The sequence below is a fragment of the Dermacentor silvarum genome, chromosome 2 (assembly GCF_013339745.2).
Source record: "Dermacentor silvarum isolate Dsil-2018 chromosome 2, BIME_Dsil_1.4, whole genome shotgun sequence".
NCBI classification, from domain to species: Eukaryota; Metazoa; Arthropoda; class Arachnida; order Ixodida; family Ixodidae; genus Dermacentor; species Dermacentor silvarum.
In genome coordinates this window covers 31,659,063-31,686,085 of record NC_051155.1, presented here as the reverse complement: position 1 = coordinate 31,686,085, position 27,023 = coordinate 31,659,063, and the positions used below count along the sequence as shown (strand labels likewise).

At 48.5% G+C, this 27,023-nt stretch overlaps 1 protein-coding gene across 2 annotated transcripts in view; it reads right to left on the bottom strand.

Moving 5' to 3' along the window:
• LOC125942956 (uncharacterized) overlaps positions 1-23,297 on the bottom strand; it is a 50,088-nt gene extending 26,791 nt beyond the window's left edge. Inside the window, exons 1-3 of one of the 2 annotated variants that reach the window (XM_049661236.1) lie at positions 22,945-23,297; positions 22,079-22,182; positions 14,620-14,929 (exon numbers count right to left, since the gene is read on the bottom strand). In XM_049661236.1, coding sequence (XP_049517193.1) covers positions 14,881-14,929; positions 22,079-22,182; positions 22,945-23,220 — 429 coding nt within the window. In that variant the 5' untranslated portion in view covers positions 23,221-23,297 and the 3' untranslated portion in view covers positions 14,620-14,880. Of the gene's footprint in view, positions 1-14,619; positions 14,930-22,078; positions 22,183-22,944 lie in introns of those variants that run through there. The other variant, XM_049661237.1, reaches the window with a different exon arrangement.
• Positions 23,298-27,023: the final 3,726 nt, after the last annotated feature.

The window sequence follows — 27,023 nt, the reverse complement described above, 5'->3', positions numbered from 1 at the left end:
ATTTGCATAGGAGGTTACATCCTAAGTTATAAATAACATACGTCTAAGAGAACAGTGAAATAGGTTTAGCTTACGAACCTTTTGACATTATAAATTATGACTTGTTGTGGTGAATTGAACTTTTGCATGAGTGACATACTATTTTGGGGTGTCAGCTGCGGTTTAGAGTGACGTTGCAGTGTCATGCACATGCAGCTGCAAGGTGCATATTGGGTGTTTCTTTAAAATTGTTTGCTTGGTTGGCTATTGATTCCAGTTTAACATTAAAGAGAACTGTATGGTTCATGGTGATTCTCTGCTGACTGATAATTGACACTTCCAGAAGGCGGGATCGAATTTCGGCCGTGGCGGCCGCATTTCGATGGAGGCGAAATGCAAAAACGCCCTTGGGCTTGGATTGTAGTGCACGTTAAAGAACCTAGGTGGTCAAAATTAATCCGGAGCCCTCCACTACGGCGTGCCTCATAATCAGAACTGGTTTTGGGACGTAAAACCCCAGAAAGAAGACACGTCCAGTAGACAATAACAAAGTGATGGAATATTCACTTTTTGTTGCTAATCTGCCTTGTGCTCTTTGGTAGATTAGCTATGGATTCATTATTATTATATGTTGTCCTTTCACGATAGTCACTTTGCACTGTCGGCAAAGTTTTGACTCATTTTTCACAGCGGCTCGACACTGCCAGCCAAGAGTCGAATGACTTCCATGGATTAGTTAGCTTACTCTATTTGCAAGAGTCCTGCAGCACGCACTAGGGTATGCGACACATACTAATGGAGTCATCAGACTCATCACGAATAGTTACCCGACTCCTTCAACAGTGGTCATGTGACCCTTTATCTTGAGTCGTCTGACTCACCTAGAATAGTTAATAGACTCCCTCAGCAGTAGTCTTGCAATCCTCTTGAGAGGGTCCAGGAGACTACTAGAAAAGAGTGTGCAAAACTACTGCTTAAGGAGTTAAGTAACCACCTTGTATACATCACAGATAGTCTTGGGACTCTGGCAAAAGAGAGTTCAGGTGTCTCCCCAATGTGTGTCATATATGTGACGAGTCCAGACTCTTCGAAAAAAGTAAGAGATACTCTTTTTTTCTTAGTGTGCTCTGCGAGAAACTTGTACTTTGCGTGGCGGTGGGCGGTCGCGCGCATCGTATCTTGAAAGCGTTCTGCAACACGGCTCCTAGCTTTCGACGCTCAGTTTCCGTTGAAGCGATAGACCGCACGAACCTTCGCGCGCTGCTGCTGGCGCGCTCGCTCACGCCAGCGCTTTGACAGCGCTTGTGTGCGGTAATCGAGTAATACCTATTAGTGTTTGCTTGTGCGCGCTGACATCATGTTTGTTAATTCAGTTAGTAAGCGAAAGTGTCCAAGTTTATACTGCTGATAAAACTGCTATCCTTACTCCGTATAGCTCTCTACTAATTTGCTATCGCTCTTGATGCTTCGCCTTTCGGGTGAAACTGCGACATTATTCGTTCCATCGCTCTTTGTGCAGTCCTTAACTTGCGCCACTACTTACGGCCGGCTTAACAGCTCCGCTGTTAAAAGGTGAATTGTCTCACCATAGGGCGAGTTATCGTAAAGTGCAGCGAAACCAGGTGCATCAAATGAAACTTACGCCGACAACGGATTCACGGTACAGCTTGCGCCGTGTAGAGATTTATCACTCATCCATTTTGCTTACAGGGGGCGAGAATGGTCGTCCTACTGCAATATTCTAGCTTTCGTGTTCTTGTTATGCGAAAGCGGCAACCGAGCGTAAAAGCCAGCATCCCGCGTCTGTAGCAGCCCTTAAGTTCCCATTGGCTGCGACGCGACGTCACGAGCCCGCCTCGACCGAGTTCCCATGGGCTGCGACGCCACGGCACGAGCGCGCCTTGACGGAGCAGAGCGGGCGAAAGCAGACACCTACTGCCGCAGTAGCACACCAGGTGTTGCGTGAGGGAAGAGGGCATTCTCCGATACGCCAAACAACCCTCGCTCTCGGAAGCCTGCGCGCAAGCTCTAACGTGCCTTCTAACTGCGCCTCGGTTAGGCTGAATCAAAACGCGCCAAGCGTCTCAATGCGCTCGCTTCCCCGCGAGGAGTTCATAAATCGAAGCATCGCTCGGCGGCGTTCAAGTGGCCATTAATGTTTTTGCATTCACATCTCATAAGAGGTGCTTAGGTGTCCTCGATTTTTTTTTACAGCTAAGCTGTTAGCCTCTAGTTGGGCGGGATTTTTCGTGTCCGCGTGCTCGGCTCTCGCTAACACAAAACTTGGGCCGATCTCGGAATTAATAAAAAGATGTGGGCAGCGCACAGTGTGCTGCGTCTACAAGACGCATCACATGGCGTCATCAGGGGAAATCATCGCTTGACGAAGTCGTCATGGCGTGACGTCAGGTTTGACGGAATGACGTCATCACATTACGTCATCAGCCGATAGGTTACGTGACGATGCCGTTATTCTCGTATATTCGAATTACAAGCGGAAGCTATCACGTGTGCAGCTTGAGTGTAAGTCTTACTTAACAAATTATCTGGCGCAAATAGCTCTGAGAAATTCAATTAGTTCAATAACGCACTTGCGGTTGGCGGAGAGCCTAGTAGAATGAGGATGTATGCTGCACTTTAGCACACTGCGCGCTCGCGCGCGTGACGCACGTTGCTTGTGGTGATGCTGCTTGTCTGACGTCGTCTATCGTCTGTAATGCTTATATAACGTCGGCAGCAGCTTTGCTGTACATCCACTTTCACAAGGTAGAATGGAGGCGAAGTATAGACGAAGAGTCATCGCTCATTGCAGTCAGAAGGGATGTAGGCGCCTGTCAATGGTGATGACTGGACGGCGAGCACTACACCCTGTGAGTATTGAGATGCGCCAGGCGCCTTTGTGCGGGCGTTGACCTCTTCTGTCGTCCCTAGGCCTCTCCCTTTCCATCCGCGACGGTTGTCAGCGGTGGCGCACGCGCTGCCGATCGCCGCCGACAGCGATGGGCATGTTGCGTCCCGAATCGGCAGGGCGGACTCTTTGGTTGTTTCTATCGAGGCAGCCCTTTCATCAGCGTCGCCCAGACGGCGACAGTGCCCGACACCGACGGTGACGGGCAAACAAGCCCCTCAACTCGGCAGTGCGCATCCTTTCGATGCTTCCCCCGCTGACACCCCCTCAGCGGCCGCCTACCTGGCGACGCGGCCCGACACCGGCTGTGACGCGATGAAAAAGAAGCTCACGTAGAAGCGACCACAACCGCCACCTTTCGTGGAGGCGGGGACTAACACGAAGGTCACTCTCTCGACCCTGACAAGATGACCATCACGGGAGCAAGAAACCAGTCGGCGACTTTCGTGCATGGAAGGAGTGTGAACGCCCTGTTTCCAGATCGCCTTCTTGGATATCAGAGTTGGATATCAAGGTTGGATATCAAGGCGGAGTTCTGTGGACAATACGACCACTCTGATTGGCCGCATCAATGCCATCGAATTCACTTGTGGGGAACTAGGGAAGACGACTGCTTTATAAGCGGTCGCATTTGGCTCCGTGGGGGTGTGCTGACGTGTTCTGAAGTGTGCTCAGACATGTAGTGAACTGAGACATTCAATGTGCGCCTACATGGAGTGGGTTTGTTTATCTGGAGCCAATGTAAATATGTAAAATAAACCTTTTTTCTCAGTCTTTCTCCCGGACGTACTGATTATACTGGCTGGAGTATCACCGGCCTAAACATTACCCCGAGTCCCAACTGCAGAACGATCGCGGGGGCAGCTCTCCGGACAGAACTGGTTACGTAGACGTTTGCCTCTCGTCTGCCGGCGCCTTTGTGTCTCGGACTTGAGCTCGCCTATGGTGCCATTGCACGTACGGTGAGCCCGTACCTTGTGCTGATCCTTTCCGGACACTCAGCCGAAGAGTGGTGTCTAGTGTTCGCGCCTGGTCGTACTGCACCGAGCCGTACTTGTTGGAGGCCCAAGCCGACGGAGATTGTCCGAGCTCTCGTGAGTGGGCGTATCGCGAGAGCAAGCAGCATAGCTGCAGGGACTTTTCCCAGCGGCGTGTCCCAGCTTGAGCCTGTGCTATGGGGCTCCTGCGTTGCCCAGGGGGCGCTGCAAAAATGGTGCTAAAAAGCGCCCTCAATCCGAAACTGGGTAGTACCAAGCTCGGTCGTCTGCTTTGGATTGCACGTTTACAATATGGACCCGCCACTTTCGGTTGTGTTGTACCACGGCTTGCAGCGAATATCGGGCGCCGAAGATTTTTTTCATTGGTGGCACGCTGCGTAAAGGCAAGGAATTATGCAACGCTGAATACGTGTAAGCATTCAAGAAATAAGCTGCGAAGTTTTAGCGCGGTGTCAATCGCAAGTGAAGCGAGTCACGTACGAAGCTGAACTTCGGTACGGTTTGCACGCTGCTAGATTCAGGCGCACAAACACGAGGAATTCTTGCTATAAGTGAATTCACAGTAGCGATAAGCAGACATCATGTGTACGGCCGGAACTGCTCGAACGCACGATTGTACGCGCCGCGACGGCAGCGGTCTTTCCACTTGCCGCGAAACGGCGGGCCTCCTGCAATCTTTGTTGACTGCACGCCGCTTGACATGTAATTATGCCTGCGCTGTAGTAGCGGCCATCTGTCCCTTTAGCAACTGATAAATAATTGATGCAATGCATATGAGGTCGCAACAACGTACGTCCGAATCGCGCTGCAGCGCGAGCTCGTGCGCTGCTCGCTTAATGTAGCTTTTAATGACAGCGCTCGAACATCTATGTGCTGTAATCAATGCTACCTTGCTGCGCTGCCTCAACGTGCTGACTTGATGTCAAGGATGAGCACATTTTCCTCTCTAACCTGTGCTTTTCGAAGTAGGGCAGTGAATTGTCACCGAATCAGCCCGACCATTTGTGGTCATTTGCACACACACTTCACCCAGCGCGACGAACTGCAGTTATCCAGCGCGCCCGACGCTCCGCTTCGTGAGGCCTTGAAGGAAGACGGTATAATCTGATGTTGGCATTCAGGCCTTCTTGTTCGTGGCAGCCCACGACGCAGCAGTACGACGGCGAAGCTTTTTGAGGCTGAGCTAGGTCGCTCCGGATCGGTGTCACCGATATCTTGTGCTTCCAGCATTACGTCCCACGGCACACGGAAAGTCCGTTTTCGTTAAACTATAGGCTGCGGCCAGCTCGCAGCATGGTCTGTGAGAAGTCACGAGCCATTTCGCACTCGCAAGAGGGCAGAAAAAAGTGCAAATCGACGCAAAACTCGGCTAGAAACCTGGTTCGCCACAGCCAGGGCTCAATACTGCCCAAGCTGGTACTACCAGATGACGTTTTTCGCCGCCACCAGGCGCCGCTACTATACCTCAAATTCCAGCGCAAGAAGCCCATCGCAGCATTGTGCCCAGGCGTCCCTGTCTGTATTTCGCCCTTATGCGGGACCCTTTTGGCTCCCGCACCGCCCCGGGACCGGGCGTTTGTACAGTGTTGGTTGCCCCGCCGGAGACAATAAACGGTTTCCGCTAATTAGGGGCAATACTTGTTCTCTTGGGTGCGTAGCGCTCGGTGCCCCCCCCCCCCCCCCCTTTTTTTTTGTGGCCTGAGCGTGCGCGAAGCGGCGTGCTAGAGTGCGAGAGGTGACGGCTGACGCGGCCCTGTGGCTCGTTAAGCTCGAACCCGCGGTGGTCGTTGCTCCTGTGAGATACGATACCAGACCTCCACAACCTTCAGTTATGCCTTCAGCCACGTGCTCCGCTGTTCGCTTTTCATTGACGCCGATAGTACGTATCTGCGCTTTAAGCTACGTTCATCCTCGATCAGCTTAAATTGGCAACGTCGGCTGCTTGAAACATAATGGACGTACTTGTCCAACAGCACGGGTATACGATGGCGTGCTGGTATGATGTTTTCCAATTTGTCACACAGGCTAGGCTGCTGTAGGACCTTGAGTTGTGTCTCAATACAGGTGGTCAGCTGCTTTGTTGAATGAAAACAACCTAATGAAAACATATATAGGGTACTTAAAGTGAGATCTGCAGAAACCAAGTACGTCAGGTATGCAGAGTGTAGCATTTGATGCACTAGGACTGTGCGGAGAAATTTAAATAGACACTAAATTGGGATACGAGATGACTTGGCCCGAATAAAGCTTTCTTTAAAGGTCTATTTTCGTTAATTTTCGCGGTAAAACCTTGATTATTGTTGAATAAAATTCAGGTCGAAGTTCAATTTTTAAACGTTGCGCAGTAACCCTAACACCGGTACGTCAGGGAGACATCAATGACTTAAAGGAATTGCTTCCTGTTGACACGCATACAACATTCACCGTGTGTACATCCTTTTTGCGGGGACCACTTTTCACGGGCTAAAGACCAGTTATGGCGGAGCTGAAGGCCCGCCTACATGAATCAAAATTTTCTCGAATGTTTTCGTTGATCCTATCTGTTACTTATGTTTGTCAAATCTGATGTAATAATACTGTATGCCCGATACGAAGGTGTACCACTTTTTTGAGGCACCCGACACGAGTTAGTACGTTGGAACGTTCGACGAGTCATGCATAAAAGCCGACATTGACCAACAGATCCAATTTTCGACGATCCCGAACTGTGCTCGACGCTATCATTGTACTCTGAGTATCACTTGGTTTTCTGGGTCCACGTTTGCCCAATGAAGAGTTAGTTTTGTGATTTATAGTTTTACTACTCTGTTTTACAGCGGAGCTGAATATGTCTTCCCATAATTTTTTCAATGTCCGTGCCTTAAAACTTAGGCGCCCTCTATGTGGAGACAAAGCAAACCAGTAAGGCATGCGCTGGCAACTAGCGTAGCAAGAGCAAATCTAAGACACCACCCAATACTACATAACGCCACCCTCTATGAGGAGGCAGAGCAAGCCAATAAGGCATGTGCGGGCAAACCAATAAGGCACCTGGAGTAGCAAGCGGAAAGCTAGGAAACGGGCGGCAAGTAGCAGCGAAGATCGTGCCCGAGAAGCTGCCCGTAAGCGGCGGGCTCAACAGGAACACGGGTGCCGCGAAGCGGTGAAGGTGGCAAAGCGACGCAGGTACCATGCCACTATATCGGACTAGCGCAAGGGTTCGTATGCGAAATTTCAGAGGCACTTTCGGACTTAGTGGTGCGGTGTGCGACAGACTGTGTTTCGAGAACGATTTGATCGTGATTAGTAATGTTCGAGATGTCGCGAAGCGTGAATATGATGCGGTTTCGACAGCTACGCTAGCTGCCGACTTAGGCCGGCTGCTCGGTTTGGCTGTGCCGAGGGAGCGCTAATGGCCGTAGCGCGCATAGATCATTTCGTGTGACAGGTGGTTGCTAACAAGCCATTTGCTGCATTTCCGCACCTGCGCAAACAACCGGATAGGCAGTGAGTATGGTGCGTGCGCTGGTATGGGGAGGCCGCGTGTAGTGCGTAATGACGAAGAACAGCTCCGTTTGTACACCTCGTTCAAAGAGTGGAATGGCTGCGATTTTTTATTGCGATAGCAATCATATGGACACTCCAGGCGGATTTCTGCCGTCGCCGTGAGGTTCTGTATAAAGTCCAAGGGCGATAAAATTGTCGCCGCGCGCAGTATGCAGTATGTGCGAGTGAAAGCGTGCGAAGGTGAGCCGGTGATCACGGCTAAACCTCCCGCAAGCAAGGGAACAAAGCCTGAAGGAAGCGCGTCGTCTTCGAGTCGTGCGCAACGATCTGGAAGAAGGGTAGGGAGGGGTGGGGGGGGGGGGGGGCGTCCTGCAACACGCGAGCCCGGTCGGGACACTATCTTGAAAGCCATCTGCGGCGGGGACAGAGTCCGCCCTACGTTCTGCTTTAGGCACTTAGTTTAATGCGAGCATCGGCACGAAGGTCAATTCGCTGGCTGCTGCAGCCGCGCTTACTAACTCCAGCGTTTTGACAGTGAGTTTCCGCGGTCATCGAGTGAGATGCGTTCATCTTTGCTTGTGCGTGCGTGACAGCATGCTTCTTAATTCAGTTAGTAGGCTATGTTTACAAGTTTAGACGGACGATAAAGCAACTATTCTTACTTCGCATAGAGGTTTATTTATTTGCTATCGCAATCGATGCTTCGCCTTTCAGGCGAAGCTGCGACTTTTTTAGCGTTACTACAACGTGACAGTATTTTGGCCTTCGTGGTTCAGTAAAGGTTCTTGAAACTCCTTGAATCCAGTGTCTTGCTCCTCCCGAGAACAGCTGTAGGACATCTCTACCGATAAAAAAATGAAATATGGTTGAACAGACTTCGTCAAAATTGATGACCTCAATGCAAGCTGGGAGCAACAACTTTGGCTGTGTCGCCACCTTTCTTCCATGGTTGCCTGTTTTGCTGGCTTAGCAAGTCGGTTCTCAAGGTAAGAGTGCCTTTCATGATGTTACAGAAAAGGTAATACACTAATGCAGCTCATGCTACTTTGAAAACAATTTCTTCTTTGACGAATTTAGAAACGGACGCTTGTGTTTCCATTCGCTTCGTTTATTTTTGTATTTTATGGGAGCAGTACAGTGAAGTAAACAGAACGAAATCATGCTACAGTTCATCCGCGTACACTCGCGAAATTTTGGTTGGAAGTTACCTCAAACAGCGTGCTCAAGCTCGATGGTTGCTGCAGGGGGTGCAGTACCGCTGCTGAGTACAAGGTCGTGGCGGCTGTGTTCACAGGGGTAAAAATGGAATAACGTTCCTGTACCGATCACTGTGAGTACGCTGAAAAACTGCAGAAGGGGGGAGGGGGTATAAGAAGTATACACGGAGCCCTGCAGTACGCCGCCTCTCATAATACATGCGTTGCTGTTTAAGGATGCTAAAGCTGACCAATTGTTTCATGAAATTCCCAGCCAACCAGTCACACAAATCAATATCTCGCTTTGTTGTGAATGGGCAATAATAACGGCATTGCGTGGCTGTTTTCTTTGAAGGTTTCCCGTCTGCAATAACTACTCAGAGTGCTGGTGTACTTACTGCCAGACAGGGGACTGGACGGCGGTGGCCTATTCCCAGAACCTTCGAAGGAGACGGTATCATCTGCGCCTGGATGTGAAAGGACCAAATAAAGAAGCGATCTTATTTATTTATTACAGCGAAGCTGTTAGCCCCTAGTTGGTCGAAATTTTTGACGGCGTCCTCCACACGAAAAAAATAAATAAATAAAAAACAACCTTTAGCAATTGAAACTAAACGTGCATACATTCGTTGGTATCAGTGTTGCCAGGTCCGAGGAGGCGGCGTAGCCAAAAGCTAGAGAAGTAGTAGCCCAAATGTAGCCAAGCACAAAAAGTGCAAAAAATTTCGTAGCCAAATATAGCAATTTTGATTTTCAGTTTTACTTGTGTATACATTTTCACGTTCGACTACGCCAACCCTTTTTTGCACAACTCGTCGTAACAAAATGTCCGTGCCGCCGTGACGGTCGGCCGTTGACATAAACAAGAGCGGCATCATGCTTGCACAGAACACTTTTTGGTTGGGCCCGGAAGCTCTTCAGTTCCAGCGAATCACTGCAGAGGGCGAAATTTGTGCTTTTATTTTATGCCAGATAGTATTAAGTTAGTATTTTTAGTTATTTACAGCAATAATAACTACAAACTCTGCTCTTTAGCTGTCGTGAACGCAAAATAATGTTTAGCATCATCGATCTCTCGCGTCAACTCTGCCTATGGCGTAAAGTTCAGCTGTCCAGCGATCTGAGACGTGCTCACGGCTTCTTTTTTTATGAGCTAAAACAAGTCTTTCGCGCTAGGATATTTGTCTCATCGTCCTATCTTGTTTTCTCGTTTTTTTTTCAATTAGCTCGGCCCGGGTTAGCTAGTACATGCTCGATATATTGTCCATTTACATCAATCTGGCCGCCATTTTAGATCTCTAGCACGGCAAGAACATGCCTTAAAAGAAAGTGTCAGACAACAGATGCCACTCGCTGTCTGAATCGGTGTAAGCGAAGCTTTAAAGGATTATATTACTGCGCATAGCGGCACACCAGTGTAAGAAGCGCGCAGTCGTTTTCGGCGACGAGCACGTCCCGAACGTAACTCGCTCGAAATGGTAAAAGCCGCGACGGCGCACAAAGAGCAAAGGTAAACATAAATTGATAACAGAGGTTATGCTGTGAAAACCGGTTACTGTCAAAAAAGTTGTCGCAGTTTCACCTGAAAGGCGAGCATCAATTGCGATAGCAAACTTCTAGAGAGCTATACGGAGTAATGATATTAGCTTTATCAGCTGTATAAACTTGGACATGCAGCAGCATCGGCAACACGCAGAACTGTTGTCGACGCCATCGGCGTTTTGCCCGCGTTCGCTCAAAATGCGTGCGGCGTTGGTGACTGTTGCCGGAGCCTCTGATATAAATAGGCACTGCGTGCCGCAGCTAAACGTCGCCTCCCTTCCCCCCCCCTCCCCCACGGCCTCTCGCTCGTCGGAAGAAGGCGCGTTTGCTCTACATACATGGTGATTGTGAAGGAGAACAGAGACGCCTACTTCTGCAGCCCTTAAGCGAGCACGGCGCAGAACGCGCGTTTGTTCTCCGCCGTGCGTTCACTCCCCGTGAAAGACGCGCCCCTCGCGCCCTTTCACTCGCACATACAGCGTTCGGCGCGCGGCGACGATTTCTTTTCCAAATGACGTCATACGGAACCTCACGGCGACGGCGACGGCGACGCCGACGGCAGAAATCTGCTTTTGAGTGTCCATATAATTGCTATCGCAATAAAAGCAAACCATGTTGATGTGCTAATAAAGTTTTAGGATAGGGGCGCCCGAAGTGGGCGGCCCTACAGAGCTTTGCGGGTGTTAGCGTTGGGGCATAAATATTAAAATAAAATATACCATTTTATATAAGATAAGAAGAGTAATTTAGATTTTCGTGTTTAATTACAATTTAGAACTTATTATATTAGCAACAAGCAACTTGCTGCGTTTAGTTTTTAGTAACCAACTTTACGTACAGGGTCGTCCACTCTTAGTACGAACACGGCACCGCGTGGCCACGCTCCGCGGAACGCCAGCGCACATGGCGCGGCCGCGCATCGAAGCTAAGCGGCGCAGGCGCACAGGGGCTTGGAGGCGGGGCTTCGTGTCGTCTGCTAAAGCGCGCGAGCGAGCCGTGTTTGTGCCGCCTGTTGTCTGCTAAAGCACAGCGCGCTCGCGCACTTTAGCAGACGACACGAAGCACCGCCTCCAAGCCCCTGTGCGCCTGCGCCGCTTAGCTTCGATGCGCGGGCGCGCCATGTGCGCTGGCGTTCCGCGGAGCGCGGCCACGCGGCGCCGTGTTCGTACTAAGAGTGGACGACCCTGTACCTTCACCCCGCCAAGTCAATCCGTGTTAGGCCTACGAGCCATGAATTCGGAATCAGCGGCGTCTAATCAATCAATCTTCATTACACATGTTAGTTGAGAGAAAGCGATAACCGCAATCACTTCTCCTAGCGTACGAACTTCACGCTTACGTTGCCACTAATCGAGCCCAGTTTGGTGCTAGGTTAGAGCCATCGCTTCGATGGGCGCCGCCATTTTTGTTCACAAAAGCTTTTCGAGCAGCTTTTGGGGCTCCCGCTAAATCGACGAAATATCGGGCCCAACTCAAAATCCAAACACAGTTTGCGTCTTGCGCATGCGCAGTTTCTTCGACGCCATTTTCTTTGGGGACCCAAAACGTTTCAGGCCCCTATTCTAAAACTCTCTAATAATTGCTGGTGTTTTACGTGCCAAAAGCATGATATGATTGGGAAGCATGACGCAGTGGGGGACTCCAGATTAAGTTTGGCCACCTCGGGTTCTTTAACGTATACCTAAATCTAAGTACACGGGTGTTCCTGCATTTCACCTTGATCGAAATGTGGCCGCCGTGGCCGGGAATCAAACCCACGTCCTCGAGCCAGCAGCGCGACACCTCACAAGCTAAGCTACGGTGGGTGAAGTTCATGTGAGGTGGTGCACTGATGTCATGGTGGCAAACATGTTTTAATATTAGCAGAATGAGTATCTGCATCCCTTAAGCAACGGGCAAACCATCTAGAAATAAAAGCACCAGAACACACCTTTGGCTCGATGTCTTTCTCCCATTATTTTGCATACGTTGTCGCATACTTGGCCCACTTCCCCATGTTTGAAGTTTCCTCTCTCAGGAGGATGCGATCTTACGTCCAACCTATCGAAATTTTTATTTTCAATACTGTGAGCCCTTTTGGGCTGTTACAGGGTGGGATAATTCACAACACTAAGAGCGAATATACAAACAGCGTAATACAAGCAACACAATGAAAACTGAAAGCAAAAATGTATAAACAGCATACAATAGCATAAACAAAACAGCAGCAGAAACGGCACAGTACAATGCCAAAAAACATTGAATTTAAACATATAATGATTCTAGGTTTCTTTCAAAATTCGCAAGCGAATTCATACCGTCAAATATTTCTGAGTTAAGTTTGTTCCACTCTTCTATAGTTTTGACCGGAAACGAATTAAACATCAACTCTAGGCACATAAGGTATAACAACGTATGGGTGACAGGACCGCCCTTACAAAAAATTTTAATGTGTTTTTTTAGAGAGTCTTTTGAACTTGTTCAATAGAATTCTATTGTGTTTATTTTGACTGCTTATAGAATTTTCCTATAGAGTTCCAACAGTTATTTGGCCACCGGATTCTTATAGGAACTCTAAAGACACGATTCTATAGAACATTCCTACGGAGTTCCTTTTAAGATCCTAAAGACAAATTTCTATAGAACATCTCTACGGAGTTCCTTTCAGGATCCTAAAGACAAATTTCTATAGAACATTTCTATGACGTTCCTTTTAAGATTGTAAAGAATCTATAAAACATCTCTACGGAGTTCCTTTTAAGATACTAAAGACAAATTTCTATAGAACATTTCTATTGAGTTCCTTTCAAGATTGTAAACACAAATTTCTAGAGAACGTTTCTACGGAGTTCTTTTAAAGATCCTAAAGACAAATTTCTATAGAACATTTCTATTGAGTTCCTTTCAAGATTGTAAAGACAAATTTCTTTAGAACATTTCTCTGCAGTTGCTTTACAGACCCAAAAGACAAATCTCTATAAAACCTATGTCGATGTTTGTAATGTGCTTGTACTTTGCCGAGGTTCTAGAGAACTGTACTGTAGGCATTAACGATTACAGTAAATGCAGTGGCAAAAATAATTGGCACTACAACCACAAAGTGATCTGTTTTAAACGTTTATTGCACTTCAGACTAGATACATGCATCATACATACTACATACACACTTTAGAACAGTCAGCATACATGCTTTAGCCTAGAACTTGCAACACACAAACTGTAGCTGCCAATGCGCTTCACGGATCAAGCTGGTGGTGCTAACATACGAAACAGGAAACAATTTGTGGCAGACTCGACTGGAGTTGGCACCTGACAAAAGCAGGCTTGTCGAAGACAAGAAAGCTTCGCATTAAAACTCCAGAAGGACCTGCTGTTCCAGCAGTGCCCAATAAATGGTTGGATACTAAAGCCTGAAAGTAGATTCATATGAATGTGCACAAATATATGTGCACTGCAATGTTATGCGTCAGCTCCACAAAACCACACTAAACTTATAAAACACAGCATTCTGGCCTATGTTGAAGTGTAAAAAGAACACTGGCAGTCCTGGTAAAAATGTAGCAAATAGTGGTACTCCTAGAGAGATGCATCATATATTGTACAAAGCTTAAAAAGCTTCAATGTTGTTATAAGGGAAGTTTGAAATCAAACCCAATATACCAAAATTATGGTGGGAAATACAAAGATGACTGACGCACACAATACCTAAGAAAACGATTTAGTCCAGGAGCTCCTATGCATGTGAATAGTGAAATCGTTTTTCTCGGCAACCACGGGACTGAATTTGATGATGTTTGTTATTAAAACATTTTTAGTTGTTATTTACATTTAGACCAATTTTTATTAAGAATGGTTGAAAATTGCACAATTAAAAAAAACTTATGTTTACAATTATAACTAACAAAAAAAACTAGCAAGCACATTTCTGTTCTGCAAATCGGAATTGGCCTCGAGCTTTAGCTAAGGACCAACTCCGATGTCCCTCCTTAAATACGTGTGAAATTCCTAAATGGTTTTGAGACAACCACAAGGCTATTTTGAATTAAATTTGTAGCATTTGAGAAAGTTAAGGTCTACCAGTTGTTGGAAGAATTTCAATTCAGAGCCTGAAGTAAAAATTATTAAAAATAGGCAGGTTTAAAGAAAAGTAAAAGCATGAAGTTTAATAATCCCCAACTCTGTAATAAAAACACATATCACAGTTCTGCAGACTGGATCAGCTATATCTTAAGTCAAGGAATTTGATATATGAATTTACAGCTTGCGTGAAATGTTCCAATGTTTATAAGCATTTTGCACGTCCTACTCACAAATTAATGATTGTATTTTAGAGCAGTATATGATACGTCCATTTCGCCAACTTTAGTTATGGATTAGGTGCAACTAACAGAACGGTGATATCACTGTTTTTTTAGTAAGAGTTGTTAACTTAATAGCTTCGTTTCTTGGAATTTTCGTGGATTTGTATGAAACATCACTTGAATAAAAAATGTTACATAATGCTTGTGCTATGCGAATGATGCTTTTTTGAATGACGTGTTTACATTGATTTAATAATGCTTTCCCATTTTACCTAATTCCTTCCTGGAGGCATGTAAGGCTTTAGTGAGGTATAAACAAATAAATGTAAATTATTTAATACTTAAATAAATAAATAATGTGGTTTGTCTCAGCATTCCAGTTTTTACCACCAGCATGACCTGTATGAAGCTTTGGCTACTGCTCACATGTTGCAAGTTCATTCTTACATGATCGCCCACTACTTCACTTCCTGGAAAGCAGCGAGGAAAGGCTAGCTTTTAACCTCGTTGGTTGTGCCTGGTACTCTGCCACGGTGAAGCCTGCAAAATACAATTGAAAATCATTTTTAAAAAGGTGTAATGAACATTTAGCCATAATGTATAGGCAGGCGCAAACATGTCACAAATATATATATCTACAAATGTGGTATAAATATTTATATGTATATAGTTGTAGCACTACACTGTTTCATTTAAGTATTTCAGAAAAAAAATTATAACAAGAAAGTAGCAGAAGTATCTCCGTGAAGAGGGACAGTTCTCAGGCAATCACTTTTGAGAATATTTTCACTTTCCCAAGATTTTGTGACACTAGAACTAGGCGAATGCACCGACACTAGAATGCCATTGCTAGTGACAAAAAAAAGTGTATCCAAAAGACAGCCGCCCAGTTGCACATTAACGTCATCTTGTAATGACAACACATTTTAAGTTTAACATATGTAAGCAAGCAGGAACACCCATGAACTAAGGCTCCTATATAGACATTGCGCTACGCATAGCAAACAAATTTTTGGAAGAAAAAGAGAATGATCTACTGGCTTCCATTGTTCAGCGGGTGAAACAATATTACATCTGCCGGTCGCCATAGTTCGTATGTGCTATGCGTAATATGGCAGTATTCAATTTCTCACGTGGAGCTTGAGATTTTGAGCAATCATGATAACAATGCATTTAACTATCTGTTGCATGGGGACCAATCAGACTTTTTTAGGGTTGTTTGCAATGAAAAGTTTGCAATGCCAAGTTTGGACTGCCGTCCTCAATTTCGCATTGCTTTCACAGGCAGAGGAAACAATTGGCTTTATCGCTCAACCCCTGGTCCGTATAATTTTCTCTCCTAGGCGCATGTTGAGGCACCGGCCAGTCTGCGCCATGTACATTTGACCAAATATGCATATGATCACAGAAATAGACAACACTACCCCTGACAGACACAAGACAAATTTAATAGTATCTTTAATAAAGCAAGTCTCCCTGGCCAGGGTGCCTTTCTTAGTTCACTTGTACACTGCTATGCACATGTATTTCTAGCGAAAAATAAAGCAGGCAGGATATGCATGGCAGCCCGCAAGCGAATTGAGAAAGGCAAGCAGGCAAGGGAGGCTTGCGTCGGTGAGAAATACCACCAAATTTGTTCATTACGTGTCACAGGTAGTGTACTATACTCCTTTCACATGTGGTCAAACTTACATAGGGCAAACTGGCCGGTGCCTAAACATGTGCCTAAGAGATGACCATATTTCACTCAAAAGACCAGTATGCTTGTCCTACTTGGCCATGCATTGTCACAGTAGGGCATAATGTAGGATTAAGATTGTTCATCTGTGTTCACCCACACTGAAAAATTAAATAGAGAAATGAGTGAGGCATACCACATAAATAAGAAGACATGTGTGAGCGAGCTTTCATTAATAATGCACGAAAAAAAGATATCCTTTCTAGATGACAAGGGATCGAAATCAGTCTGCCTATTTATTACTGAAGTAACTGAGCAGAGCGAATACTGACCTTCATATTTATTTTCAGCAAATTCAAGCTAATCAAATGTGCATTTGCCAGACACAGTTTTTCTGGGAACAGGACAGAAATAACTGGGAAGATATTGCTACGGAACAGTATTTGCCTTGACGAAGAGGCGAGCAGTGTGAAGATGACGACGAAGATTAGAGGCTACTGCGGGCTGTGGCTTCTTGGCCAAGTGCGGCGCATTTCTTTGTAAATATACTTGTATATAGATTTTCGTCTGCGTCTTCCTACGTAACATATCTGGTGGAGGTGGACGTTCCCTGTACCTCGTCACGGAGCTTCGCAGTGGACGGTACGTCGAGTCTTCCGTCATGGCTCCCGCCGACGACAGCTCGACTCAGCCAGCTCCGACACCTGCTGCCACTTCGACGACCTACATCGCTCTCCCCGCTTCCCGCGATCCTGGCGTATTCTCGGGCAAAGATGGGGAAGACGTCGACGACTGGATCAGCCTGTACGAACACGTCAGCCGCAATAACCGGTGGGACCCTACTATCATGCTCGCCAACGCACTCTTTTACCTCGGTGGCACACCTCGAGTTTGGTTTCGGACACACGAAGAGGAGATCACCAGTTGGGATTCGCTTAAGCAAAAGCTCCGAGACTTGTTCGGAAACCCCTACGGTCACCAACTTGCCGCGCAGAGGGCGTTATCCGGCCGTGTGCAGACGTCCACAGAGCCCTACGTCACATACATCCAAGACGTCTTGGCTCTGTGCCGCAAAGTTGACGCACACATGACTGAGCCAGACAAGGTTTCTCACATCCTCAAAGGCATTGCCGATGACGCCTTCAACTTGCTCGTATTCAACAACGTGGCGACCGTGGATGCAGTTATAAAAGAGTGTCGCCGCCTGGAACTCGCTAAAAGCCGACGTATCGACCAGCAGTTTGCCCGTCTGCCCAACACCCCAGCGACATCTTCCTGTGCCGACGCTCCTCGTCCCAACAACACTGGTGATGTTACCAGGATCGTCCGGCGTGAGATTGAGGCCGCCTATCCGGCTGCCTTCGACTCCAGCTCCTCCAACGCACCTGCAGTCACGGTTTCCCTGATCCAGGCAGTTGTCCGCCAGGAGTTCGCGAACATGGGTCTTCACACCGTCTGCTCGGCCCATCGCCCTGATACCCATCCGGCTTCTTCGATTACGCCCCGTCCCACATCTTATTACCCACCACGTTTCCGCAACCCATCTGAATGGCGCACTGCTGACGACAAGCCCATTTGTTTTCACTGCCGTAGAATCGGGCACATTTCTCGCCACTGTCGCAGTCGTTGGAGTTCCCCGACCCGGTCTACTTATACTGCCTACTCTCGCCCAGGTGGCCCTTCTCGACCCTATGCCGCACGCTCCGATAATGCCGCCACTGATTCTCCTGCGCCGAACCGCCCCTATTCTCGTTCGCCTTCGCCCCAACGACGACAATCTCGCTCTCCTCAGCCCCGTCGCTCCTATTCGCCGACTCCCTTCGGACGCCGCTCTCAGCCGGAAAACTAGACGATGCAGCGCCTCGAGGTGACGCTGCATTGCTCCCTACGCCGCCAAATCCTCTACTGACGTTGCCCACTCATCTGAACCTTCTTGACGTGCAAGTCGACGGTGTTTCTGTATCTGCTCTTATAGACACTGGGGCGCATGTATCCGTAATGAGTGCTGACCTTCGTAACCGGCTGAAGAAGATACTCACACCCCCCACGACGCCTGTTGTCCGTGTCGCCGATGGCGGAACAGCCCCCGTAATTGGTATGTGTGCCGCCCGCGTCTCCTTCGCCGATCGCTCCACTATCGTGCTATTCACAGTCATAGCCCACTGTCCCCACGACATCATCCTCGGCTTGGACTTCCTCTCCGCGCATTCTGCTCTCATCGACTGTTCCGCCAGTACTCTCCGCCTTGACCTGCCTGTTCTGGATCCCTCTGAACCACACCCTAGTCGCCTCAGTTCCGTCGACTTCGTTCGCTTGCCGCCTTCGGCACTGACCTAGGTTGACTTAGTGTCATCCCCACCAGTGCCCGACGGTCACTACATCGCGGCTCCCATGCAAGACGTCCTGCTTACACACGGGATCACAGTGCCTCATACAGTTTTATCTATTACGGCGAATTGCGTCTGCCTGCCCGTGGTCAATTTTGGCTTGACGGCACAAGTGCTGCCACGCGGGATGTCTCTGGCCCAGCTTTGCTCATTCGAGGATCACTCAGTAGCATCTATTGCAGTAGACGACAATTCAGCCGATCCTCCTCTACCATCGCAGTCGGCAACTTGTGCCATTGCCGACTTACAGAAAATGATTGCGCCCGACATGCCGTCCGAGCATGCTCGTGAGCTCTACCGCGTTTTATTATCCTATCACGATATTTTTGACTTTACCGATCGTCCCTTGGCCCAAACTACAGCTGTTAAACATCGCATTAATACCGGCGATGCCCCTCCTATTCATCGCCGCCCGTATCGAGTGTCCCCGGCTGAGCGTCAAGTTATTCACGCTGAAGTTCGCAAAATGCTTGCCAAGAACATTATTGAACCGTCGTGTAGTCCATGGGCGTCACCTGTTGTACTTGTAAAGAAGAAGGATGTGTCATGGCGCTTTTGCGTGGATTATCGGCACCTGAACAGGGTTACCAAAAAGGACGTGTATCCCCTACCTCGGATTGATGACGCCCTTGACTGCCTCCACGGTGCTCGCTATTTCTCCTCTATTGACCTTCGCTCCGGCTACTGGCAGATTGCCGTGGACGATCTAGACCGCGAGAAGACTGCTTTTGTAACACCCGACGGTCTTTATCAATTCAAAGTGATGCCTTTCGGTCTATGTAATGCTCCTGCCACTTTTGAACGCATGATGGACTCCCTTCTTCATGGCTTCAAATGGTCCACGTGCCTGTGCTACTTAGACGACGTTATAGTATTCTCCCCAACGTTCGCTACACACTTGGAGCGCCTCTCAGCAGTCCTGGACGTTTTTCGTCGAGCCGGTCTACAACTCAACGCATCGAAGTGCCAATTCGGCCGTCGCCAGATTACTGTCCTTGGACATCTCGTTGACGCGCACGGAGTGCAACCAGACCCAGGCAAGATCCATGCTGTTACGCACTTCCCTGTTCCGAAGTGTGTCAAAGATGTGCGGAGCTTCGTCGGCCTGTGTTCGTACTTCCGCCGTTTCGTGAAAAATTTCGCGGCAATAGCACGACCACTAACAGAGCTTTTGAAAAAAGACACTCCTTTCCAGTGGGGCGATAACGAGGCCTCTGCGTTCTCGCATCTAATCGACCTCCTCACAACGCCTCCCGTTCTGGCCCACTTCGATCCTTCTGCGCCTACCGAAGTCCGTACTGATGCCAGCGGCCACGGAATTGGCGCGGTACTGGCACAACGCCAGCGCGGCAGCGACCGTGTTATCGCTTACGCCAGCAGGCTCCTTTCACCCTCCGAGCGCAACTATTCCATCACTGAGCGTGAGTGTCTGGCCCTAGTTTGGGCGGTTGCGAAGTTCCGTCCATACTTATATGGCAGGCCCTTTTCCGTTGTTACAGACCACCACGCGCTTTGCTGGTTATGCTCACTGAAAGATCCTACAGGAAGACTTGGTCGCTGGGCCTTACGCCTCCAAGAATATTCGTATACTGTTACCTACAAATCCGGCCGACTACACAAGGATGCTGACTGCCTGTCTCGCTACCCGGTAGACGAGCCTGACGACGCCGACAGTAGTAACGCCAACGGCATTTTCTCTGTGTCTGACTTCGCTAACATCGCCGATGAGCAGTACCGGGACCTTTCGCTGCGAGCACTCATCGAGCGTCTGCGCTCTACACCTACCGACGCCTCCGTTCGCCGATATGTCCTCCACGGCGGCATTCTGTACCGAAGGAACTTCGTCCCTGATGGATCTGATCTTCTTGTCGTGCCAAAACATCTACGACGCACTGTGCTCTTTGAGATGCATGACGCACCCACTGCAGGCCATCTTGGGGTAACCCGCACGTACGACCGCGTCCGGCGCCGCTTCTATTGGCCTGGTCTCGCTCGCTCCGTCCGACGCTATGTTGCTGCCTGTGATCCCTGCCAGCGTCGGAAAACACCTCAGGTGCTACCTGCTGGTCATCTCCAGCCGATCACCGTCCCTGTGGAACCGTTCTTTCGTGTTGGATTAGACCTCCTCGGCCCCTTTCCCACGTCATCTTCGGGGAACAAATGGGTAGCCGTCGCAACTGATTACGCCACCCGATACGCTATCACGCGGGCTCTCCCTACCAGTTGCGCCACTGACGTCGCGGACTTTCTCTTGCGTGACATTATCTTGGTTCATGGCGCCCCGCGACAGCTGCTTACTGACCGTGGTCGCAACTTCCTGTCGAAAGTTATCGCCGACATTGTGCGTTCCTGCTCCACTCAACACAAGCTGACTACCTCATACCATCCTCAAACGAATGGCCTGACGGAGCGGTTAAACCGTACCCTTACCGATATGCTGTCGAAGTACGTTTCCAAGGACCACCACGACTGGGACATTGCCCTTCCTTACGTCACATTTGCGTACAATTATTCCCGGCACGACACCGCCGGATTTTCTCCATTTTATTTACTGTACGGTCGCGAACCGACCTTGCCCCTTGATACGGCACTTCCTCCTGCTGCGATCTCAACAAGCGAGTATGCGCGCGACGCCATCGCCCTCGCCGACCATGCACGCCAGCTTGCCCGTGCTCGACTGACGGCCTCGCAAACCACTCAGCAGCGTCAGTACAACGCCCGCCACCGTGACGTGCAGTTTTCGCCTGGTGCGCTCGTGCTCCTGTGGTCGCCCTCTCGTCACATCGGGCTTTCAGAGAAGCTCCTTTCGCGATACACTGGGCCCTACCGCGTGCTACGCCAGGTGACGCCTGTGACGTATGAAATTGAACCTGTGAGTTCGACCTCGCCGTCTACTCTGGCATCTAGTGATGTCATGCACGTCAGTAGGCTCAAGGCCTACTACAGTGCTTCAGAGTCCGGCCTTTAATCGCTCCGGGACGGCGCTTTTGCCGCCGGGGGTAGTGCTACGGAACAGTATTTGCCTTGACGAAGAGGCGAGCAGTGTGAAGATGACGACGAAGATTAGAGGCTACTGCGGGCTGTGGCTTCTTGGCCAAGTGCGGCGCATTTCTTTGTAAATATACTTGTATATAGCTTTTCGTCTGCGTCTTCCTACGTAACAATATTAATGATAAACAATGGTGTGCACACTACGTGCTTAGACTTGTGACATATGTGGCAAGCTACACTACAAATTCTTACATGCACAGGTAACTGCATGAGCTTGCAGCACAAACAGGAAAAATATTGAAATCAATGCAACAGCATAGGAAACAGTTTTAAGACAATAAAACCAAACTAAAAAGCGATAAACATACTGTGTACTAAACAAAAATAAAATTTATGTTGCAGCCAAACAATTTATGCAGGAAAAAATATTAAACATCAGGACATGTTAGGTCTAGTTTTATACAGAACATGATAATGTGTGCATAATCTTTACGCACACATGTGAGTAAGTTGAATACAGTTGCATAAATATTTATCCTCTTTAGTAAACTGCATAAACTAATGTGTCGCTAAACTGAACCATGAATGATACCAAGATCCAACTTTTTTGGAACATGTACATTTCATACATACCTGACATGAGCATCCAGCCATGCTGCTGCAGGCACTCGTATGGGGTCTGCATTTCTGGGGGCTCCTCCTTTTAGTGGACACTGTTGCGGGCCAAGGCCTCGCCACTACAAAATGAGTTGTGTTAGCTTATAGCAGTGGAGCAATAAAGCTGTCATATCGTAAACACATGCAAGGAGCACCTAAAATAGTCACGAAAACAATGTCTGCACTAGTACATGATGGCAAGAGAGCAAAAGGTTGAAATTATTGAATGGCTTGATAATATGGACCTCTTCATCAAAGTAAATTTTTGGGCACGTCGCAACTGCACATTACAATGTATTTTAAAATTTTTTTAGAGAGTCGTTTTTTATTACTTAGATTAAGCAACTTTCCCCTACCATGTTTATTTATGTGAAAGTTATGTCAGCACAGCTTGTCATGAAAAGAAAGCTATACTAGTAAGTAGCAAGCTGTGATTGGCTTACATTTTTTTCCTGCTGCTCGTAAGCCTAAAACCTCGTAAGCAGAGATTACCCACAACGTCGAAGCATTTATAAGCAAGGAAACGTCATTGAAAGAATAGGTGAAGAGGCAGGTGGATCGTTACTATGCAACTGCAGCAGAAAAACGGGAGCTCACGCACAGGTGCACAAGATGATTTCCGAACGTAATCTATCTCAGCGGAAGAAAACGCTCATCAGAATTATCAATTCCGCATTGTGGCAACAAATTTGCGTAACTAAATTCTGACAACCAGTGCGCCGCAAGCAGCAGCACAGATTTCACTGTTGCTGTGGGTGTTCTATTTCCTACGTCCGCAAGGCACTCTATGCACACGATAAGCACGCACAACACATGTGTAGTTAGCAACTACGATTGCTTACCTTTTGAACAGTACGATGAAATCGAAAAGAACTCTCCGAGTTGCCAGTGCTGCGTCGACGATGTTGATCCAGCATACATGCCGTTGCGTAATGGACGAGCTGAGGCACGCTAATAATATGCATTATTTCATCGCGACGTCCACAAAACTTTTCACGACCACCCAAGACAAAGGGAACACACTCCACGGCATGAAAATCGTTGGTCCACATTTGCCTGGCGCGCCACGCATACGGCGAGTTTGCAGCGAGACGCAGGCTATCTTCCGGCACTTTCATGCACACGAACTACACCACATTTCATTACAGCAAACCTAAAAACACACGATCAAACAAACACATCGAAGCAGCGTGCACTACCGGCGTGTCACATGTAAGAGGCCGCCGGTGGCGCGAAAGAGAAGAGGAGCACGCGATGCCTGGTGTTCGGAACGGCGCGAGCGCGCGAGGCGCACGAACCGAGGCATAGTCGAGAGATGAACGGCGCTGTCCGTGGAGTTTCAACGTGGCACCGGGTCAGGAAGGTCGCATCGCCAGCTTCGCTCTGGCGACGGGAGACTTGGGGGTCTGACTGAGTCCGCGACGCTGGCCGTCCAAGGTGTGGCCGTCGACCTCGGCAAGTTCGGGCGAGGCTCCTGGACGGGCTGCAGCTTCTCACGGCAGGACCAGGCACCCCAGAGAGGATCCCCCTTCTGCGGCAGACCGGCACGTTCGATTCTCCACGGGACGCCACGTCGGCACTCACGAAGAGGTAGCGACGCATCCAGACGCTAGGCCTACCCAGGTGGGCCTAAGTAACGCCGAGCGCCAGCGCCGACGAGCCGACGAGCTGACGAGCTCATCACCGACGAGCCGACGAGCTCACCGCCGATAAAGAGACAACGCGAGGCGTCGGCACCTACGTTACTCTCAACGCTTCCGACGAGCCCGACACGTGTGCGACAAGAACTTCAAGACGACGATCCGTAAGAGACGATCACGTTCTGTTTACGACGCAGTTAGGCCGGGGCCAAGGTGGTCAGACTTTGACGAGTCAGCGCTGAGACTGACGTAGAAACTCTAAGACGGAGTTAGGCTCCGAGACAGAGTTAGATTATTTTCGGGTAGTCTTGGCATTTAGCCAGAGTTTTGTATTTTGTATTGAGCAAGTATTTTTTGTTGAGTTATGTCTAGTTTTGCGTGCCTTTAGTTGTTTAGTTGTGGTTTTAGTGTTGTGTGTCGCGTGTGTTCACCGTCCCTGTACATATTAAATCTTCGTTTGCTGTGCCGCCAGTCGTGTCTCTCCTCCATCGAGAGTAGCGCATGCTCGCAACTCTCCGCACTCCCAAGTAAAAGTGACAAATATTGGCGAGCCTGCCAGGATAGATACGGCCCAGTCACCGATACTCGGGAGTGGTAAAGATGGAGTGGGAACGTTTGGCGGCGGTAGCGAAGGATTTAAATATGTCGAAGGAGGAGACGATGGCGTTTTTCGAATACACGCAACAAGAGAAGGAAAAACAGCAGAAAAGTGAAAAAGAAATTTTGGAACTTAAGTTAAAACTAGCGGAGATGGGCGCGGGCTCTCGTGACGGCGCGAGTTCGCCGGGGTCAGCGTCATCCAACTCTGCTTCGCCCAGGCCAAAGCAGATTTGCCCCAGGAAGTTAATGGCTCCATTTGATGAGCGTAGGGACGGTTTAGATGCGTACTTGCTTCGCTTTGAGAGAATAGCGGTCGGGCAAGGCTGGGCAAGGAACGAGTGGGCTAGCGCCTTAAGCCTGTGTCTAGTTGGTGAGGCTTTGAGTGTGTTGGGACGGATGCCCGCCGAAGAGAGCCTAGACTACGACAAAGTAAAAAACACTTTATTGCAAAGATTTCGGCTAACCGCTGAGGGTTTCCGCGAAAAGTTCAGGTCATGCAAGCCGGAAGACGCGGAAACTGGAAAACAGTTTGCATGTAGATTAACAAACTACTTTGAGAAATGGATGGAGTTGTCGGAGGCCAACAAGACATATGAAGGGGTGCGGGCAAGGTCGTAGGAGAATAATTCCTCGCCAGGTGCTGCGACAGTCTGGCGATATTCCTCAAGGAGAGGAAATTAAAAACAGTAGAGGAAATGGCGGCGCATTCAGATCAGTTCGTAGAGGCGCAGGGACTAAGGAATTTAGGAAAGAGTGGCAAGGATGCGCCGATGGCAGCTGCAGGTGAGACGAGGAATCGGGGTCCAATGAACAGGCAAGGGACGCCCCAAAGATGTTTTCTTTGTAACCGGCTGGGACATATAGCAATGAACTGTCGGGTGAAGGATAGTCGACATGGTCCACCAGTGGTTTGCCAGCTATGTCAAAAGAGAGGTCATGGGGCGCACGAATGCAGATCAGGATACGTGGACAAAGCTGCATGTATGATGAAAGGTAAAGAGGATGGGCCGAGAGAAAAGAACATGCCCGTGGTAGAGGGAGAAGTTCAAGGACGCAGGGCCACAGTTCTGAGAGACACGGGGGCGAACACAGTATTGGTTAGGGAAAGTCTGGTACCGTCAGAGAACATGACCGGCTATTTCAAACCAGTCATGTTGGCGGACAGGTCTGTTAAGTATTTACCAGAGGCGCCAGTTCAAGTATCAACACCATTTTTTACGGGATTGGTCACAGCTAGGTGTGTAGAAGATCCTCTGTTTGACTTGATTTTGGGAAATGTAGCAGGGGTGAGAAGGGCCGAAGACCCAGACCCTAACTGGAGGAGGACAGAGGATTTAGAGGAGAAGAATAAGCCAGAAGCGCCAGAAGAGGAGACACCTGAAGTAGAGGTAGCGGCGGAAGTACAAACGCGAGCTATGAGTAAGAGTACTAAGCCCTTAAAACCATTACCGGTCACGAACATTAAGGGGTTGAGCATAACGGTCGCTGAGTTCAAGGAATTACAGGAGAAAGACAAATCATTGCAGAAGTGCGTACAGAAGATAGGGGAAGTAGTACGAAGACAAAGAAGTCGAAACGTGGCGGAGTTTTTCAAGAAGAACGACTTATTATACCGGAGGTGTGTGTTCAATTCAGGAAGAGAGGTTCAGCAGTTAATGGTCCCAAAGGAACTGCGAGAAACAGTAATGAAGATAGGACATGACAGTGTGATGGCAGGACATCAAGGGATAGGGAGCACGTTGGCGAGAATTACAGAGGAGTTCTTCTGGATTGGAGTACAAAGCGACGTGAAGAGATACGTCAGGTCCTGCGATATATGTCAAAGGACGGTGGCGAAGGGTCGTGTAGGAAAGGCACCGTTAGGAAAGATGCATATTGTTGAGCTACCATTCCACCGTGTAGCGATTGATATTGTAGGACCCATTAGTCCCACATCCGGGAAAGGTAGCAGATATGTGCTCACGTTAGTGGATGTTGCCACTAGGTATCCTGACGCGGTAGCACTTAAGACGGTAGACACGATTCAGGTGGCCGAAGCATTATTGGAGATGTTTTCCCGGTACGGCGTTCCAAAGGAGATTTTAAGTGACAGGGGCTCTAACTTTACATCGGAAGTTATGAAAGAGATAAACAGGCTGCTAACCATAGATCAAAAGCTAACTACCCCGTACCATCCAATGGCCAATGGGTTAGTGGAAAGGTTTAACGGGACATTGAAAACAATGATCAGGAGGATGTGTCAGGAGAGGCCAAAAGATTGGGATAGATACTTGCCAGCGCTCTTGTTCGCGTACCGAGAGGTACCACAAGCCAGCATAGGGTTTTCTCCATTCGAGATGATTTATGGCAGAGCAGTCAGAGGGCCGACAACTATTCTCAAGGAGTTGTGGACTAAAGAAGAACTGGGTAGTGAGGAAAAGACGACCTATACCTATGTGTTGGAGCTGAGGAACCGGTTGGAGGAGACGTGTAAGTTGGCCCATGAGAAGTTAGCGCAGGCTAAACAAACTTAGAAGAAATATTATGACCGCAAAGCAGTGTCTAGGAGATTAGAAGCGGGAGATAAGGTGTTAGTGCTGCTCCCCACAGACCATAATAAAATTTTGATGCAGTGGAAGGGACCTTTCATGGTGACGCAGAAGAAGAATGAGTTGGATTATGAAATTGAGGTGCAGGGTCAC